The sequence below is a fragment of the Gobius niger genome (assembly GCF_951799975.1).
Source record: "Gobius niger genome assembly, chromosome: 10".
NCBI lineage: Eukaryota > Metazoa > Chordata > Actinopteri > Gobiiformes > Gobiidae > Gobius > Gobius niger.
The window spans coordinates 27368750-27390322 of NC_136861.1; the positions used below are offsets into that span (position 1 = coordinate 27368750).

Sequence of the window (21573 nt, forward strand, 5' to 3'; positions counted from 1 at the left end):
AGCTACTTAAACAGGTGTGCCCTAAAACCCTTTGTGTATGTGGTGTCTACATAATAAAAATATATTCTAAGAGCCCAAATGCAGTGCGGATACACTTTTGTATCATTACATATGTAAATGTCTTATTCTGGCACGCAAGTTTTACTTTACTTTGTGGAAGTTTGTGTCTTTCTCTATTTTACAAAATAACATTGGAAACATTATTGTTTTTAGAAGTCAACCTTATGATTCGTTCTGATACTTTCTTCAACAAAATAAATACTAGAAATACTTTGATAGTGAATTGCCACGGAGAAAGAAATATCTCTTCGAGCAGTTGTTGAATCTGTGACTAGTTTATTAGAAAGTATATATTTCAGATTTTGTTTGTTTGTTTGTTTGTTTGTGTAGTTTATTCGAGCAATTAACATTTTCTCTTTCTCCATAGTTTCACAATCATACAGTTAATGGATTTCAGATTTTGCTCACATTCTCCACATTTCTTCTTCCTGCACCACTGCAACCGACAAGACGAGGAAGGATTCTGACATTTGACTCTATGTTTGACACAAATATCTCTTCACGTAAATATTGTCAAACACAAATCTATTGCATCAAGTCTGATATATTACTGAATCGCGTTTCTGGAGCTGGGGATTACCTTGGAATTGGATTTGTCCGAAGATGCACTGTGTTGATTGGATTTATAAGACTGCATTCTGCAGTGAGACCCTCGGTACATTAGATTACTGTTTCAGACCAGATTACACAGCGCTCCAGGAAGCACCATGGGCACGCGCCGGAGGTCACACTATTTGCTTATGAAAATATCATTGAGGTTTGACACACAAATCCAGTGCATGCAATATACGGGATTATTTTACAGCACTATGCACACACTCTGATATTGATTCAATGTGGGCATAATCCATATATCTGTGACATGTTGCAGTAACTGAGTGAGGAGGAGATGCCAGGGTGATCTCTTTGGCCTCTTTGTTTGTGGAGCTGGGTCTTTCCTGCCTCTGATGTGGACATGAATGAGGCTTTGTGCACAGTGCCTCCTCATAATTTGAATGTTGCGTTCATCTGATAAGGACGTTTTGGACAGGTCTTATCATGTTATATCACAGCCTACAGTCGGCGGATATAAACAAAACAAGTGGCGATGTATGGCTAGACGTGCCACTTTTATTGTCACTGAGGTGTTTAATTGCTTTACAAAGTTCTTTCACGTCAAAGCACATGCTGCCTGATGGTAAAATGAGGGAAGCGTTTTGGTGCATTATTCCAAACATTGAGCGGTTGGTTTTATACTGAGCAAAGATTCTGGGGCATTTAATTTGTGAGTGAGATTTGGAAGTATTGGTTGTGGGCGTGGCTTGGCTCGCTACGTCACTGATGGTTATAAAGGCTGCAGCTGTGGCGGCGGTCTCGCGCTGCTGAGACAGGCATACAGAGAGGACCGGCGGCGCGCGCGCACAGTCAGCCCCAACACACTCCCAAACAAAGAGAAGCACGCGAGGCAGCATCCCAGCCTTCAGACCCGGACCAGACACCATGACAACCAACGGCTCGGCCAACGGGACCAGCGACATGCTGCAGATCCAGTTTGGCCTCATCAACTGCGGGAACAAGTATCTCACAGCCGAGACCTTTGGCTTCAAGATCAACGCATCAGCCTCGAGCCTGAAGAAGAAGCAGATCTGGACCCTGGAGCAGAGCGACGAGTCCAGCGGCAACGTCTTCTGCTTCAAGTCCCACCTGGGCCGGTACATCGCTGCGGATAAGGACGGCAACGTGACAGGGGACAGCGAGACCCCGGGCCCCGAGTGCCGCTTCATCATCACGGCTCACGATGACGGCCGCTGGTCGCTGCAGTCTGAGCAGCACGGCCGCTACTTGGGCGGCACCGAGGACCGCATCATCTGCTTCGCCCAGACAGTGTCCGTGGCGGAGAAATGGAGCGTGCACATCGCCATGCACCCACAGGTCAACATCTTCAGCCTGACGCGTAAACGCTATGCGCACCTGAGCTCCAAGGTGGATGAGATCGCCATCGACCGGGATGTGCCGTGGGGTGTGGACTCCATGATAACACTGGTGTTTCGGGACCAGCGGTACCACCTGCAGACCTCCGACAACCGCTTCCTGCGCAACGATGGCGCACTGATGGCCACGCCAGACAGGAACACGGGTTATACGCTGGAATTCCGCTCTGGCAAGGTGGCCTTCAGAGACTGTAACGGCCTGTACCTGGCCCCCTCTGGGCCCTCCGGTACCATGAAGTCCGGGAAGAGCGGGCGCATGGGCAAGGACGAGCTGTTTGTCCTGGAGCAGAGCCATCCACAGGTCGTCCTTACCGCTGCCAACGAGAGGAACGTTTCTACCCGGCAAGGTGGGTGTGGTGCCAGTGCAGGCCTGGTAGGCCTGGTGGCTGAGAGTGGAGGCATTTGTGGCCAGTGGCAGAGAAAGGGTTAATGTGGTGGTATGTCTGACAGCATCCCCCCTGCGGTCTGCTCCAATCCACCCCAAAGAGTCAGATATAGGACACTGTACATGGCCTACATACATCACAATGTACCAATCACTACACTTCAGGGCATTATCAGGGTGCAGACAGGGCCATCATATCAGAGTATTGAGAGACACAGACTCTCCTCAAACTGTCCCTGGGCTGTTGTCTGTTTACATTATAAAGAGTATTTGCTACTGTGGATCTGATGGAACAAAATTACGTTTTGTGTTAAAAGCAGATGATATGAAAGCCTGCTCATTCAGAAACCCACGACATCTGTCCCATGTTTATTTCATGTCATGTGTGAACATTTCTGTCTCCACTATGTTTAAGGCAAATCCACACATTTGGACACCACCTTTAAACAAAGAATGGAACATCTTTGTTCCAGCGTCGCTCTGGGGTTTTCTCTGAGAGAAACTTCTGCCAAACTGGTGGTGTTTGCTTTGAAGCTTTTGTGCATTTCATTTTCTTACTCACTCAAACGGTGACACGGCACAACAAATGCGAGGAGTTCAACAGAGCGGTGAATTAATCTCAGTAAACACACACAGGGCCTAATGAGCACGTGTGTGGTCTTTCAAATGTAAAGCAGCTCGAGACGAGGCCAGTCCCGCAGTCTGATCTGATGAGAAGTTGACTAATTGGTGATTTGAGATTCTCTTTACTATCTATTTGGCCCCACTTTAAATGCTAGTTATCCGGCTCAAAGGGCCTGAATCATCATTATTCCAGGACCTGTTGTCATGGCGACCATGGTTTCCTCTCAACACTGCACTCAAGAGGCACTGCATGGCTTTATCCATTCAGTTGATAATCATTCATTCTTGTTTTGCAACTGTAGCCATATACCGTTAATTATTGAGCTGTTTTGACATTTCTTTATCCATCCTGAGATACTAGGCACCCTGTGTACAATCTATATTTATAGGTGCATGGCAGAGGATCATCGAATGCCTTGAACTATGAAATTGCCTGTCTTTTTTTCTACCTGTGCGGTCTTCATTTTCCCATAATTTCCTTGTCTGTTGTCGTCCGCACAAACCTCTTTCATCATTTTCTCATCTGCTACCTCCTCACACCCCTCCCCCCATCCCACCAACCTTTGCTCCATCCTTTTAGTCCTTGCCTCCAGAGCCCATTGTCAGCGGTGCCACCCATCCAACAGTGCGGATGCGGATAAGCAAATGAAGTGTCTGATTGAAAGGCGCTGAATCGGTGCTCGTTCGAGAGAGGGACGGCTGACTGTTTGATATTGAAGAGGAGCAAAACTGATTCCTTCCAAATCTATAATTAGTCTGTGGTCAGTGGAGAGAATGGGGTGAGGTTTTGGAGATTTTGCATCACAGAAAGTATGGTTTGCGGTTGTATGGAGGCTTTGTTTACTTGCAGATGGTACAAAATGGTGGTTGTAGCCTTTCTTTCCCAATTCTAAAGGCACAACAATGACGAGAAGCTTAACATCAGAGAAGGAAAAAGCCAAAATATTGTGAGAGGTGACCAAATTCTTTGGGACACATCAGGCCTTGAGATTGTATGGTTATGTAGATGAAAGGAAGAAGCCTAGTGACAGATAAATACCAGAAAATTCATTTGTGATAGTGACCGACGATGGGAAAACACAACTTGTCCACTTAATGCTCTCATGCCCAAATCCGCCATAATGCTTTGTCCGCCACATGAATCAGGCTGTTGCCAAAAAATCTTTCACCGAGAGACTGCGTTCTGCCCGCCAACAACCGGATGATTGCGATGTGGATTAAACGTTGAGAGAAATTAAACTGGCCCCAGATGTTTGCAGGCCGGCAGCTGCACGTAGTTCCCATGCGCGGTGGCTTTGCACTGGGCATAACTGAGCCAAGTTTGGGGTAAAAGTGGGCCTGGCTTCCATTAGCGCACCGGCATTCGCAACTAGGTCACTCGGAAAGCTCAAACTTAACAGATTCATCTCTTGTCCTTTGAAGCAGCGAGTCCATCGCTTTAATAAAATAAGGTATGACATTGGAAAGGCAAAGTACAATGGCCTTTCAGTATCGGCTGCATGTTTTTAATGAAAATTTGCAAACTGGCGCTCATGAATTGTGCCCAGTCAAGGCCAAAATGCTTCCAGCGCATCACAAGGTTTTCATTTGGGACAGTGATGTCAGAAGCCTCTTAATATTCAGTCTTTGTTCAATTACAACTCTGGGGGGAAAACTTGTTTGTATAGCAGAAGCAAATAAGTTTAGCTTCTTGGACTTTTAGGAGACTAGAATTTGAAAGACAGAAATATGAACTGCAAATGAATATAACCAATACAACCACATGTTTGTAGAAGTCTATACCTCAGATTTAGCTGGTTTTAAACTGGGTAAGCATTGCAATAAGAACCACAAAACCATCTGTCTACTGTTGTCCGTGATGACTAAACCATTGCTTTACTCATCAATACATGTAGAGACAGTCATAGACACTTTAACAGCTCTCACATGCACAGAGACGCCATTATTGCCCAGTTATCCCAAGCTCAATGGCCTCCTAACTGTCCTGCCCTTTAAACTGAAGAAGAGCATAGAGCTAGTTTGTTAGCTAAATGGACCACATCCTGCCAGCTACTATTGTAACCACTATCGCCAACTGCTCTTAGCGGCTTATCAGAATCAGGGGACTGAGAGTGGAAAATCCTGAGATTTCATTAGTTTGGCTGTTAATTGTGTGTGGAGAAGGCTTGTTTTTCTAAGTGCTGTGTTTAGATCGGATTTCAGAGTTGAAGATAATGGTGAATTATCTATGCATGCCCGCTGTGCTAATGCTAGGCTAATCCAGTGAACACCTGGGAATGTGTTTTCACAGTGGATTGGGTAAATGTGTCAAAAAGTGCTTGTAAGCTTTTAAAGTTGGACAATTGTAGCATTTCCCCTCCACTATTTAGGCTACTAAAAAGGCTTGTGATACCACATCCATTATGGAAATATTTAAACAAGACTTATGACTAGGGTTACCAGATTGTCCAACTTTAAAACTGTGTCATATCGGGAATTTGTGGCAGGGGAGCAAAACCTTTTCCCTCGCTGAATGGTAAAATTGTTTGTTTTGAATGTCTTATGCTAATGATAAGCACTAATTAGCATTGAGATGACTGACTTAATTTTTTAAAAGTTGGTTATACTTTATACTTGACATTCCCATGGCCTAAAGACAATCATTTTGAATTCAATCATCCTACTTATGACTTGTAGCCAATCAGAGGGCGTGAGGAAGCAGAGCAACAGAATCAAACATTGATTCCAGGCGCTGGTGGCCTGGAAGAGGGGGCAATTTTTCCTGAAAATTTAGGGGAACAAACAGTAGCATCTTCATGTTCTGCAAAAGACAAGTCTAATTCTAACAGACTCCACTGAAATGTATGTAAAAAAGTGAGTTAAATCGCTGACCAGGACTTCAGAACGATCAGCATGAGCTAAAGCGCTAGCGGTGACATAGTAGCATCAAGCAAGGAGGAGGCGGTCTAGAACTTCTTTGTTGATGTCAGGCCGAGGCAAAACCTCAAGTGCTTAAGTTTACATGAAATTGTTCAGGTTAGAGAAGCACACTACCCCACAGCTAAGCAAACCATAAGCTAGCCCCATGTAGCAGCCTGCACAGAGCTTTTAAAAAAAACTTCAAAAACGCAAAGAGTGATGCTTATTGAGCCGCTCTGACTGGCTCCGTGGACTGAAAACCCCCTCTGTTTAACCGGTTGCTAGGAACACTTGCTTTTTCCTTTAGGAACAATTCAGAAGGTGATGAGTCAGCAAACATTTGAGTCAGACATAGCCTACCTCCATCTACACTAAAAATGCAGCCAGCAGTTCTTCCAAAAACAGTTTCATAGATATAATATGAGCATTATGCGACAAAGTTGGCCGGCCGGACGGGATGAAAATGCCATGACCTATTTGATCAACCACATAAAAAATGGAGAACAACTGGCAGCCCCTGTTATATTTGGCTGCGCTTCAGCTGTGACACCCTCCCTGTATCCTTCACCCCCTCCAATGGCAGGAAATGAGGCCTTGGCTGCTGTGATAATCCCTGCAGGCTGTGTGTTGGTGATGGGTCTGGTCAAAAACACACAATTAATCCGATCAGAAGGGTACAAGACAAGAGGACCAAGTATTTTAGATGGCGGGGTTTAGTTAAACGAGTCAGAGAGTAGTTTGCAAGCTGTATGAAATTCAAAAGGTTTATGCTGGATGACCTTCCTTTTGCAACCAAGCCTATCTCCAGGGACATACTGCCGTGAGCGAGAGCTGATTTTGCAATATTTTTGTGTGAGTTAGTAGGCGTATGCTTATCATCGGTGCTGCTGTCTCCTAAATATAGATGCCTGACATTTGCAGAATAAATTAAAAAAGCCACAGTTTACGCCTTTTCTCGTGTGGTGTTTGTAAACCTTCACAGTACGTCGACTTGGATGCAAACCTACTGCTTAACACTTAATTATAAATTTGCCTGTGCACTGCAAACACTTAGGGTTATAAAACGGCACATTCTGTAGACAAACTGTCTGTAAGTAATTGCCAATGTTCCCTAACCACTCACTGTCTGCACTAACTTTAATCAACCAATGATCACAAATGGCATTACTAATGAAGCGTCAGTTGCATCCTTGGCGAGTGTTTGTAGACCTTCAAAGCATGTTTACTGGGATTGAAAACGTACCTGGCAAAGGTCACAAGTGTCACCAGTTCAAATCTACTTGGCAAAAGAATCTCTCCTCGCTTTAGCGCTTTATTATAGGTTAGCATTTCCTCAGTGTGTCATCTCCCTGGGTGTGTCTGTTAGTGGGTTTTTTCTCAGCACACACAAATCCAAATTCCTTTTCTGTCTTTCTTTTTCTTTTCTTTTTTTTTTACTAAGGGATTTGGGGCATCCCCTGCTTTGTTTGACCTCTTTTTCACATGAAGGAAGTGTGAGTTACTGTTGCTACTGTAAATGCCCATGCGGGTGTGCTTTGGACCCAGACAAAGGCCTGTGTTCTCCTCATTTAGGCCCCAGCTGGTCGCCTCCTCTGCTCAGTCACTTGAAAACAATAGAGGCCACACTCACAGGTCCACACACACAAGCAGGCACAACCAGGACCGGCCATCGGCACCACAAGACTTTCAGCGGCTGTGTGTGCTTGATTTAAATTGATTTAAATCGTATTCATTTCTTTTCAATAGCTAAAAATGTCAACAATGATTAGTTTTTACATTCATAAAAGTTTAGGTATGTTGTAAACTCCATTCATTTCCCATGATGCAGAAATGTATAACTTCTACATAAGTCTGAGTGTAGATCTAAAAATAAATCAAACACATTTACCAGTGATGCACCGATCAGATACTGGTATTGGATATCGGAGCCGATACTGGAAAAAATACGATAACGGGTATCGGCTATAAATATCCAATACTGACCCGCTACCAGTTTTGGTTCTCACCGCCTTAACAACACAACTTTAACCAAATAAATCTATGTGAATAGGGCTGCATATCATTTTAAAGCTAAGAACCTGACCACTGATTTGAACCTCCGTAAACACATTTTTGATCGCCGCGCTAGCAATAGCATGCTAAAGCTAGTGGGTGCATGCTAATGCTAATGAGAATGAATCAAGGCTGGGTCAGAAACTATGATAGAAATGGAAATGGGCTTTTGTATTTAAGTTTAAGAAATAACTGATCTAACATATTTGTAATGATCACTTCATGTGAGTTGTTTACATTAATTTAACCTAAAGCCTGACATATATATATATATATATCCTTGTTTAATGTTTATCCATTAGTTTACCAATAGATATAATTGATAATTGATCTGTAACATTATGACAACAAAGTATGACTTTGATTACATTTTTCACTCTGAGAAAGCAACTTTTAAGAAAGTCTCTTGGTATCGGTAAATATTGTATATTGGCAGATACTCAAACCCCAGTATCGGTATCAGTTGCAAAAAAGCTGGATCTGTGCATCTCTAACATCTACTTTCTCAGTGTCAGACTCAAAAACATAGGAGTGTGGATCAATACTTGATAATGAACCAACTGTATGTGGTCACTTTATGCTTTGAAAAGCTGGAGGCACAGTTACTGTTGGAAGTGGGTGCTTGGATAAACGCCAACAGGTCGTCGTTCGAATTTCCATGTCATGTTTGTGCTCAGTTGTGTTTTTCTTTCCTTGTAACGTTGTAATGAGGATCCTGTGATGCGTTTTTAAGGGAAAAGGACACATCGGGAAAAGTAGATGCATGTGTCGCAAAATACTTCTGTGTATGAAATAACTCTGCAATCAGACTCATGAGAAGTTAATAACCTGCCTGATTCACTGTGTGGTTATTCACCTCCCATCTGCCGCTATTCGTGCATTTGTAAATCCACCATTCAAATTTTGTTTCATGCTGCACCAAAAAAAGTGAATGTTATTCTTAATATACAGTATTTTTGTTGAGCGGTTTATGAAACATGACCGATAAGAATTATTATTAAGAATTATTTGACAGTACATTCTTAAAATCAGAGCTGTGTTAAATACAGCTCTTACTTCCCAGAAAGAAAAACTGGAACTGAAGTGTCATCCTGTTAAAATGTGTGAGGCTTAGTTAATGGAGAGTAATAACTGCTTCAAATGACCTTGCAGGTATGTTGATTTATTTTTATTGCTTGTAATGTGCAGTGGAACAATGGAAGTTTAGAATGGCGTCAGACGACATTAACGTAGCAGACAAATAGCAACTTTTATTAAACTGTCAGCCACATACTGCACACTGTCGACTCAAACTCGTGTTGGGCTGAGATTGGTGTGATCTTTCACTGAGTTTAAAGAAAGTGGCTCAACTGCATCAGAATTCCTCTCAGACTTTTATGCGCTGGTCTTTATGGTTCCTTTTATGACATGTATTAAAATATGCTACAATCCTTCTACGTACAGATGAGGGCTGTAAATGTCATAAACAGTTGTAGCTGTTTACTGGACGTCCTACACCAAATCCATATTGTTTACATTTACAATTACTTGCAATGAAGTGTTTTATGATGTGACCCTTTGACTCGCTGCTATTTATCGTTTTATTGGCAGATGGTTTCCTATTATGTTGAACACATGCTGTGATATTCTAGCGATTACTCACTTATTACTCATCTATGATTAGGGGTAATCTGTTAAGAATAGGCTGGGGGCTTTTATAAATAAATATATATAAATATATATAATATATATAAATAATATTAATGCTGAGTTGCTATTGCCTTGCAACACTTAAGCCAACATCAGTATATGTTTCTATGTTGACAGGCTATTTGATTAGAAAAGTGTGTCGTCGCTCGTTGTAAATATAGTATGAAAAGCAGATGAAAAGCCAAAGACTTTCAGACAGTCTCACGAAGCCTAGATCTGACTTCCATTAGACTTCATAAAGTAGGTTTTGTGGACTTTGATGATAAACTTGGATGAACTCTGAGAGCACATAATCAAACGGTGCACGTTAAGCCACACTGCGGAGCATCCTAGGGCATTATGTTGCTCCGTCACAACAGCAACCGCCGCAAAGAGAAGAATGTCATTATATTAACATTACCATAGAAATCTGCCATGTTGTGTCCAAATGCCGAAAATCTTCTTTTGGCTTATTACGGATCGCGCCCGGAATCCCAGATATCGTAGTTGTTTGGACGACACAATCCTCGCTCTATACGCCAGCATAGCTATCTTGCAGTGGGTTATTCAATGAAATAATTTGGAGGAGGGCATAATGTATTTTATATAAAGTGTAACCCTATAGTCTATCATCAAAGCAAAGTGGCTTGATCTTCATAAAGACAAGCTCTCGTAAAGTTATGAGCCAGGTCTGATGTGTTTTTTGAGCCATTTGAACCAACAAAACCCCAGTAATTATATAAGTGCTTGTATTTTATTCTACTGGATAAGGATTGGCATTATGGATTACTTAATATTGATTTTTTGGCGGTGATTGTAAATCACACATTGCCGTCTGCTACTACAACTGTTTCCATTTGCTTTAAGTGTCTGTATACAATAAGTGAGTTTGTGAAGGAGGTGATTTGCGAGTAAAGGCTCCTCCAGGGCAGAGACGTGTAGCAGATGGTCTGTGTTGCTGCTGCTGCTGCTGCTGTAGTGATATACGGTGCTACTGTGTCCGGTCTCGCTCTCATTTCTCTTGTTCGCTCTCCTCTCTTTCTGTCGGTGCACTGCTCACAGCTAATCTCCCTCGTCTCCCCTGCGCCATGTGGTTCCCATTAGTTATATGTCTCTCCTCCCAGTCATCTGTGTGTGTTCATCCCACATATTTCTGCAGAAACTCAATCTTGTGTGCATGGCCTCAGCGGGAGAGCCGCGGTGTCCCGTTTCTTTAACAAATACTTGACTTATACTTACTTTAACTTATGTAATGTTCCCCAGCTGCACTTACATGATGTACAAACATTGATATGCCAATCCGGTTGAACTACGTTTGTCAACTTGAACATCAGTTTCACCCAAATGCAGTTCATGATAAAAATCTTGAGCTTTGAAAGGCCCTATGCTTGACTCTTTTGTTTACAAGCAATGAAAGAGGGAATAATAATAAATGACATTGTTGGTCATGGTCTAAACTCATTCACACATTTCTAACATCCCAATTCTTCACAGGGATGAATTGATAAACTAAAAAAAGATGATCTTTACTGTTATCGAGTCCCAAAAATATTCAGAGATTCATTTTTGTCTACGACTCCCACCCCATTTAGTCACATCCTCAACCACATAATCAGCCCACATTCATCTACTACTTCTTACAAGGAGTGTGACATGCTCCCAATATATTTGGCCTGTGAATCCAATCGGAGAAACACAAAGCGTCGGATAAAAATGGTGCTCTGGGGGGGGAGTTTATTTTCTCAAACAGTTGCCTCTTTCTGGCTCTGCACACATTTACACAACAGACCCGCAGACAGTCCATGTATTTTTCTTCATTGGGCCCGGGGCAATAGGTCCATCCACACAGTGACCTCATCATATACAATAGATGCTTTGTGTGATATAAAGTGTGTTGTCTATATGAAGGGAGTGGCCCGCTGTAGTAGTGCGGGTCCTATAGTTATTCATGTTTGGTCATGTCTTTGTTTCTGTGTATTTCTAAGTGGGTTGATGGAGGCTAATGAGGTCTGCACTTGTACTGCATGTGCAAACTCACACACATGGTCTGATAACTGAAGCTATTGTTCATGGCGGTATTGCTGAAGTAGTAAACTTGCATATTTAGATCAGCTATTAAGGGTGCAATCATTTCACATTCTTATTTAGATTTTCTGTTGGAGCCTGTTGCTACCTGGGTAACTGGACAATGATGGACAATTTACATACTGATAAACTTAAAAACAAACCTACATTTCAAGACCCAACTTGTACGTTAATACAATGACTGAGAGCCTACACAAACTCACTTCAATGCAATTGTATAATAAAGTCCTATAGGTCGAAATGCATTTTAACAAAGAGAAAACAGCCGATTGCATTTGACCAATTACTTTCTATGGTAAGGTCCTTCCATGTTTTTCTTCTAGAGCAGGAAACAGAAAGTGTATTTTCCAGATGTTGCCCCATGAGGTACACATCAACATCTGTCTTAAAACCACTATACCATCTCAAAATGTATTGTATATTGAGTCAACAAATAGTTAGCTCTAGCATAATTGTTGGCGCTCAAAGGATTTGTCACATTAGCCATGGCAACTATATGAACAACTCACTGTTTTTAAGTGGCATTAACAGTCTATTCCAGCTACATATGTTTTTCTATTGTCTTTAGCTGCTAATCCTTTGATCTTGCTGGTCTGTCTGGACGGCGACAGATGTGCGTGGGTTTGAGTGCAGCTGTGGCCAGTCCTCCTCTAATCCACGCCGGCTGATGCTGCTCATTACTCCGTCTGATCTTGACCAAAGGGTAATATGTGTGAGTAACCCACCTTCGCTCTCCCTGTACCCTGTGCAGGCATGGACCTGTCAGCCAATCAGGATGAAGAAGGCGACCAGGAGGTGTTCCAGGTGGAGATCTGCCGCGAGAACAGGAAGTGCGCGTTCCGGACTGCAGCGGGGACATACTGGACGCTCACGACCAACGGGGGCCTGCAGTGCACTGCCTCTACCAAGTAAGCGTCACCTAAGCATATCAGGAAAATGTGTAAAAAAACAACAACCTTGTAAACAACTCGGGTTTTGCTGAACTGTATTTGCAGGAATCTTCAAACTACAAACAAAACTCCAAGTGTGTGTTTTTATGACTTATGGTGTAATTAAGCTAAAATAAGTATGTTTTGCACGGTCTTGTGTATGTGCTGTGACAGGGGAGCTTTCATGAGTGGATAGTGTGGACAGAGTGGGCTTGTCCCATCCTGGAGGCATCCTGGACACAAGTGTGTGTGTGTGTGTGTGTGTGGGGGGGGAGATTAGCTTTCATTGTTCTGTTGATGCACCTCCAGAGTGCTCACTTTTGACATTTGACCTCTGCCCCTGGGCCCATCCCGTCCGTGATCCTGCTTTTACTTTAGCCATGCTTGAATATTTAGTTGTGATGGGAATCAAAACGCAAATTCGACCTTAGTACATAAGTAAACCAACGTTCAGCACACACAGAGAATAAGCCAAGTCAATTCTGAAGCATTGGGTCGGTGGACATGTGTTTGGTTTGTCAACAGAAGTCCGTTACTATAGCCTAAAGCAAAGCCACTTTTCCGCATGGTTGAAAGAAGGCAAATACTGTGATACGTTATGCAGTCAAACCAGTTTGAAATGCATCTGTCTGTTTTTATGTTCAGCACAGTTGGCTTGAATGTGCATCATCTCATTAGTCTTTCTGTGAGGAACATGGTTTAATATTTAAGATTTATGCATTTGTTTCCACTTTTCCAACCTGATGAGCAAATAGTTAAAGACGGCATGTGGTGGTTCAGAAAGCCTAAACTGTTCCTTTATATTGGTATAGATTCTACACCATTTACCCTTCAAAATCACATTGAATGTAGAAGTTTAAAAAGTCTTAAAATGTATACTTCCTGAATCCGCTGTGTATACATTTAACCTGACCATCACAGGCAATTTTTTTCCAAATCTTTTCATATGTCTGCTCTAAAATGGTTTTACAAAGTGCATGTCCACACATCAGCTTTTTGTCTAAGGAGAAAGCTGTGATGGTCATTGACTCCTGCACGGTCACTGCTCATGCTCTCTCCAGGAAGCCCTCTGCATTCTTTGGTCACATTCCTGTCGCTCAGCTCTCCTTATCTCCTCTGGATAACGAAAACAGTTAGCCACAAGTGAAAGACTTTTAATAGTATTTGATTAGCATTAGCAAGTGAAGCTCATCCCTCAGCTGTGAGCCTGCTGATCCAATTATCCAGCAATCACTTTAGCACCCGGGCGCTGGCGGGCAGTGCAACAGGAGCGGCAAAATGAATGAGTACTTTCACTTGACACTCCGGCGCTATAGGGCTACTACAGCAGGATATCCAAGCATATATCATGTATATTTAATAAGCTCCTTGCCTCTCATTCATACCGTCACTTTCTCTTGTCCATGTGCAGGTCGGCCAATTGCTACTTCGACATTGAGTGGCGTGAGAAGAGGCTGACTCTCCGTGCCGCCAACGGGAAATACGTCGCCGCCAAGAAGAATGGACAGCTAGCAGCCACCATCGATACTGCAGGTTTTGGTCCAGTTGTAGCTCATCTCCTGATTGTTGGAATGCTGATTTTTTTTTTTGTCACAGAAGCTGCTTTGTGCAAACTTCGCACGAGGCATGACGCCCTGAAGTGTATCACACAGGAGATGGAACTAATGCACGATTGCATGGGTGTTGTTTGTTTAGGTCCGAGCGAGGAATTCATCATGAAGCTGATCAACCGTCCAATCATCGTGCTGCGCGGAGAGCACGGCTTCATCGGCTGCAGAAAAGTGACGGGAACGCTGGACTCAAACCGCTCGTCCTATGACTACTTCACCCTGGAGTTCAGAGATGGAGCCTACAGCCTGCAAGGTGCCCACACTTTCTACTGTCTAACTCGTATGTAACACGATCAACCATGTGAAATTCATCGCAGGATCCATCACATATATGAATGTTGCTTGTCACAATAGGATGAGGGGAATTTGTATCTCAAAAAATTATTTATGTTTGCATTCAAGTAATGTTAAGATGCTTGTAAAAGTAGCTAGCTTAGACTGGGCCTGAAGACATGAGTGAGAGGACGCTTCTGAAGATATATATATTGAACCTATGCACTACAATGAATAACACATGGATGACTGAGAGCCCACACAGACATTTAGTTGGCTTAGACTTGCACACCAAAAATATTTGTAGAGAACAACAGCATCTTCCTGTCCTCACGTGTGAGCCTCCATGTGTTTGCAGACTCCACAGGTAAATACTGGATGGTGGGTAGCGAACAGGCGGTGGTGAGCAGCAGCGACACGCCTGTCGACTTCCTGTTTGAGTTTTGTGACTACAACAAGCTGGCCATCCGCCACGTTGCCGATAACAAGTACCTGCGCGGCGACCACGCTGGTGTGCTCAAGGCCAACGCCGATGACCTGGAGACTGCCACGTTCTGGGAATACTGAAGAAACCACGGCGACGGCGTCTCTCCAGCACTACCGTCCTCATCAACCTATCTGCTACAATCTTTATGTTGAACTGCACACTAATAAGGAAGGTCATTTATCTGTCCTGCTTTCCCAGCTCTGCTCTACAGTGTCAACCTTTTTTTATATATCATTTGTTGCCATAGTTACTGTGGGGCTGTGCACTTTTTCCTGCTCCGATCTGGTTGGCTGCTCGACCCGTCACTCCTCCCATCCTCGCCTTATGATTGGGCCTCCCCCGTGTGGCTCGGTCCCTTTTTACCAGAGCAGAGCAGAACCACAATGAAGCTCCTATCTCCACTCCCCCGTCCCGCTCCTCTTAACGCCTCTATTGTGAGCAGCACACGATGGCAGTATTTATGACGTCCGACTGGGAGATGCTTCTACCTGATCTAATTTGCCCAAACAGCACTTCCTGTTTGTTCATCTGGGTCACTGTACCAGCACCTCCCAATGTCGGACAACTGTGTATGTTTCTGGAGATGGCCACGATGTCTATGTCCAATAAAAAAAAAACCTATGATATAACTGGATTTTAAAATTATGGAAGACTCATCTCAAGTGTAAAAAATATCTCACTTTAAATAAATTTCCTGTGTTGTTCTAGCTGTGTTCTCCTTGGTTGGGAGTCTGAATGTCCTGGACCAAACAGGATGTAGGAAGTCAACCCCTCCCCCCTTTTTTATGCCCTGATAGCTATTGTCCAGAGTATAAAACAATTAAAAGTACTGGGTAATGTTTACTGCACTCACCTGTCGTACTGGAAAAAAAAAAAAAAAAAAAAATGTCCAAGGCACAGACATTATCATTGGTGAAGTAGCCAAGTAGGTATAGCAACAGCAATGTCATGGTCCCCTTTTAGAAGCCTGTACCTTCAACTAACCAAACTTTAAACATCTCAGTAATTTCTGGTGCTACAAAATCTCAAAATAAAGCCAGTTTCCTGTGCAAGCCTTAAGTTTCATCTGTTATTTTTTTGGTTTTCAGTACTGTCTGAATGTTGACAGCCTTAACAAAGGAATTTTATAAATCGGGAAGTTAACTAAAGCTTTGCTAACATGTCATACATTTTGTTTTTACCTTTGCACACAAGGACCCCTTTTGTTTCCATGCTTTCCAACATTAAAAAGGGGTCCTGAACTCATCTCACGTTCTGTCCATATGTGGAAAAGTAGTAATAATCCCATGTATTCATCTCGAAAAAGGTCTGTACAGTTGTCCGCCATGATGGTTTTCAAAAGCAGCGTTTATCTACTAGGTAAACCATCAGTGAGGCTTAGACAAAAGGATGTGGAAGGTTTTACATGTGGTAATGACTGTGCCTTACACACTTACTGGGCCGTAGGAAAATGTAAGAAAAACTAAAGATTTGGAAAAGAAAATAGTCCACATCTTTGCTTGCTTTGTATAACTGGAAGTTTCTTTGGTATTATTTTGTATATTTTTTTGATATTGTGGATGAATTGATCTCTCTCGTGCCATTGGGTCTCCTGAAATCCAACGACCAATAAAAACTGGGATTGGGAAATTTGCTTGACTGCTTCCAATCATTTTTTGTTCTTTCACATGCAGAATGACAATTATACATTGAAATGGCTCACCTTGGATATTTAGGAAGATAAATCGCAGATGCCAAACTAGTATGATGAAAGTTGGAGACCTAAAGGAAGACCAGATTATTAAAAGGGGTTTGGAAGATGCAATGTTCAATGCAAGAGTGAAAATCCCATAGGTGTGGCGGCTCAGGTGCCTCATCTCTATCACAGCGGGATATTGTCTCGTCCCATATTCCATTTGGCTAATCCGGATTAGGAGGTAGACTGTATTAAAGAAAAATGGCATGCTTTGTGTGCAATCATAGATGTTGTACTATATTCCCATAAAATTCTTCCCCTTACTATGGTTAGGAAATAGCTGAAGATAATTTGTGCCAATATGCTTATTATTGGCTCATTGGGTAAGACATATGATCTGTTCCTTCTTTACATAAAAAATAGACTATCAAGCAATTTATGGACCAGATTCTTTTTGGTTCACATAGCCTACTACTGTCCAACATGTTCTTTTTTTCTTGTCCTGAATAGAGCCTTTGTGTAGCAGCCACATTTACTCTGGTAGCTTACAGAAAAGGAATTGCCCTCCCAACTCCTACCTCCTCTTAAGTCTTCAATGTGTACACAGTTACCGTATGTCATGATAGAGCCTCCCCCGATGCTGAAGCACCTCGCCGCCAACATCCCAGAAGAAGGCCCCACTAGCAAAACATACTACAACGCTTCTACAACTTCTTTATTTTTATCTCATTTTTATTTTGTATGACAGAGAAGTAGAACAGAAAAAATATTGTTGAGACAAAAAAATAAATAAAAAAATACATAAAATAATTAAAATTAAAACGGTTCAAAATGGCTACCGTGTGAGCTCCGTCTTCTCGCGCCAAGCGGACCCTTGGGCGTTACCATGGAAACGGCATCTGGAGCAGCTGCGGATGGATAGCTAGCTAAGTAGGATGGGTTGTATGAATGTCAAATAGCTTCATTAAAGCTAAATTGCTGGTTTTTGCAGGGCAGGGGTGTGGGGCTAAAGAGGGGGAAAGGATAGGAAACCCCTGGGAGAGGTAGAAGGAGGAGGGGGGGGGGACGTTTTTGCTGCCTTTGATCAAAAACGAGCCGCAGATTGGAGAAACAGAACTCGCCTCTCCCTGCGGTTTGCTGCTGTAAGAGCGTGTCCACTCTAATCGAAAATGCATCGTCCTGAGTGCTCCTCCAGCTCGCCCTCTCCCTCTGCCCTGTGTCCCAGCGGGCGACCTGGTGGGTCAGTCGGTCAGCGGGGATAATCTGTTTAGAGGCGAGGGTGAGTAGCGTGGGCCTGGGCAGGAATCAGGATAGCAGCCTGACTGTGACAAATGAGGGGCATGCAGTAGAGACCTGTGACTCTCTGATAGCCAGATCAGGATGAGGGCCAGAAAAAGAATCTAACCAGATAAGCATCCACAAAAGCCTTTTTCTAATTCTTTTTTGTTGATTTTTTGCAAAGCCTCACTCAAAGTTGTAACTGCTGTCCTGCCTGCATCCAAGGCTAAGTTGGGTTAAAGAGAGTGTACTTAGTAATAAACTATGAATCAAAGTTCTCCCTGATAGAAATGTGCCATGTTTAGGTTTTGCTTTAACGTTTGGTGCCAAAAAGCCAGTTTGTCCTGAATATATAGCCTATGTTTAAAAAAAAGAATATCTGCAAAGAGACGCAACTAATCTTAATAATGTTAGCTGTGATTGTGGGGACTACTAAACCAGGACAAAAGCAGCAATTTTATAAAGACAAGATGAACAAAAACTATAGCAATAATGTTCTATAATTTAAAAGATACACGTCATAATGGAAGAGGGAGTGTTCCATAAAACACTGAACTGCTCATGGTGTCCCATTGGTACTCTATGGTTGATTGACCCATTTTGAGTCTGAATCCATCAGTCGAGCAACATGTAAAAACAAATCTGTCACATTCGATTCAGCCTATTTAGCAGCATTCAAACCACACACTTAAGTCCTACATTGCACACAAGGTCACAACATTAAAAACAACGCTCCTCACACATTATGCACTCTCTAATAGACAGAGACAGAAGCAGTGCACCATGAGCAATAAAATCGTCTGGGGGCCCAATGTTGCCAGACACCAGTGTTCCCTAAGGACTGAGCGGCTTTATACACCGCACACACAAACAACACGAAGCTGCTACTGTCTGCTCCATGTGTGAAGGTCGCCACGGTCACGGCAGGGCGTGCTATAAGAGATATCAATTCTCACATTCGGTTTAATGCAAAATGGCAGGAAGCTGCTGCGGAGCTACGTGGGCAGATATGGAGGTCATGTCTGGTGGAGTCAGTCATAATTTAACAGCCTCGATGAAAGAAAAGAATGAAATGCTGACCCTCCACTGTAAATAAGCAAATAAGCGTGTTGATTCTATGAAAAGGCCCTACAGTTATGGCCCGTTCTGCCCAGCTCACTTTCCCCCCACTTTTAAACCATGCTAAGGTATTTCATCATCAAAAATATGTCCGAGTTTGTTAATGCATGTTTGAATAAAAACTAAAACTTCAGATAGATACGGTATATGTGCGATCTCAGGTTTGGCAGCTTGTTTGTGAGTGGTATAGGGTTAAGATTGCATTTTACAAGAGATCCTCCTGCATTGTTCCCGCATAATCCAGCCTTTGTCCCACACTTAAATGAGAAATTAGCACATAATACCTCTACAGTAATCCCCCCACACTTGTCTGAGGCCTACAGGCATCTCAAATGACTGCCATTGTAGGAGGTATTCAGAGTGAAATGCCAGTTGTTTTCTAGTGTTTGCAAGAATTTGGTAGAGGATTGGGGGACTGTAAAGTTTTAAGGCACAAAAGCTTGGGCCAAGACCACACCGATTGTCATTCATTGTTAAAATTGGCACTTGATAGATGGTGGGGTCTCCCATAGGGCATGGGCACTTTGAAGTCATAAGGGTTCGATCATGCTGACCTCACTCACGCACCCATGTAAATTAGATTTGGCTACATTTGTGCTAATGCGTTTTGCTCAGGCCTTGGTGGGTCATGAGTCAGTATCTTCACGGCCATGTTTTTAGAAGACACAGACATAACATTCCAATGAGCCATGGTTTAATATGAGTTGGAGACAAAATCTTATGATAGTAGAACATGCCTTTTGACTGTCAAGATGCAAATGCCGTTGATCTGGTTTGTAGTTCATACTGTATCTTTAAATACTGAGTCTATCCAAACTGGCCTACAGTTCAAACTAGTCTACGTCTGCAGTAATGAATTAATGAGTAAATTGAGATGAGGACATTTTGCCTCCATCAACAGAAATCTTCGCTCTTGAGGCCAGAGAGTGTGGCAGCCCTGACCCCTCCTCTCAGGAGAAGCCAGTCTTACATAGACTGCTAACTTGTGCATACGCTGCATGCACATCCCAAATATTCTCAATGGGGTTACAATCTGGACCCTGTGGCGGCCAATCCAAGTGTGAAAATGATGTGTCATGCTCCTGAATCACTCTTGCACAATGTGAGCCCCATGAATCCTGCCATCTTGGAATATGCCAATATGACAGTTAAATCCAGGTGGTGACTTTTATTTTTGGTCAGGCAGTGTCTTTCTTACCCTCTTAACCCTCACTTGAACCGAGCACATTTTCTCCAGTTTGGTTTTACCCAAATCTAAAAGCTTCATGAAAAAAAGCATCAATATAGCCGACAAACACAAGGATGAAAATACAACAAAGAAGGCAAAAACACAGCAACAACGTGACAAAAAAGTTACGATCAATTTTGTAGGTCTTAGCTTTCAAATGAGGCGTTACACTCTTGCTCTCTAGTCAAGAAGCTTTTAGATTTGGGTAACGGCGAACATGCGCTTAGGCGGGGGGTAAGAGCTTAAAAAACAAACAGTAAATTGTCCAGAGTTCTTGCCCTCCATCGATTATCAAATGTTACAATGCCATGAACCCAACCTATTTTCCCTGATTGCTTCATGCAAGACTTGTTTGGGTTATAATCAAGATAGAATAGCAAACATTGGACCCACATTTACCATACGTCATACTGGCTTAAAGATGATAAAGGATACCATTTGAGGGAACTCTTAACAGCTATAGTTTATCAAATTGAATCAATCCAACCACCAATAAACCATAATCTTTCCCAGCAGATTATGGCAATCCTCGATCTTTGACCTTCAGCCACTTTTCAGATGCCCTTGTGTATTCAGATTGAGAAAACCCAGCATTATTAATTCATAGCTCGTGTAATAAGATACTGAATGTGATTAAAACCCAATCAGGATGCTCACACAAACAGCGTCTGTCCCTTGCCACCCATGACTAACACCATTAGGACCCCCGGGCGGAAAACGGGGGCTCGTCCTGCCACTTTTACAGCACCAAGAAGCCGTGTGTATTCGTGTGGCGAAGTGATTTGTCACACTCCCAGCACACTTCGGGCGAACAAAGAAGTCCCCCCCCCTCCCTCCTGCTTTCTCTCGGGTAACATCACAGGCACGACAGTCGCTGCGCTGCTATTGGTCAAAAACGGGAGGCTGTCGTCATGTGATTGGGGGAACATAGCCTTGGGGTTCAGTTATCATGAGTCAGCCCCTTCCGCCCCCCCCGATCCACAAATGTAAGAGGGAGGGCCACGAAACGTCTGAAAGGGGAGCAAGAGAATTCAGTTGAAAGCATGTTTGCACAAATGTTAGAACAAAGCTTTTATTGAAAAATCGTGTGCCTTTGAAGAGCGCACTAAATATAGACAAGGGAATGCTCTTATTTTTGTACACAAAAATAGCAGTATAAACAGGAAATAATGCTTGAGATTCAAATTGAACTGAACCAAGTCAAAGCAAAGTAGATCCATGTCGATCTAAAG

The 21573-nt window shown here is 42.8% G+C and overlaps 1 protein-coding gene across 1 annotated transcript; it reads left to right on the forward strand.

Annotated features, from left to right (window-relative positions):
* The first annotated feature begins 1397 nt into the window (after positions 1-1397).
* Positions 1398-16670, forward strand: fscn1a (fascin actin-bundling protein 1a). The gene is made up of 5 exons (XM_079563858.1): positions 1398-2377; positions 12494-12650; positions 14083-14204; positions 14367-14534; positions 14913-16670. The coding sequence occupies exons 1-5, from the start codon at positions 1540-1542 to the stop codon at positions 15119-15121; spliced, it is 1494 nt and encodes a 497-aa protein (XP_079419984.1). The 5' UTR covers positions 1398-1539; the 3' UTR covers positions 15122-16670.
* The last annotated feature ends 4903 nt before the right edge of the window (positions 16671-21573 follow it).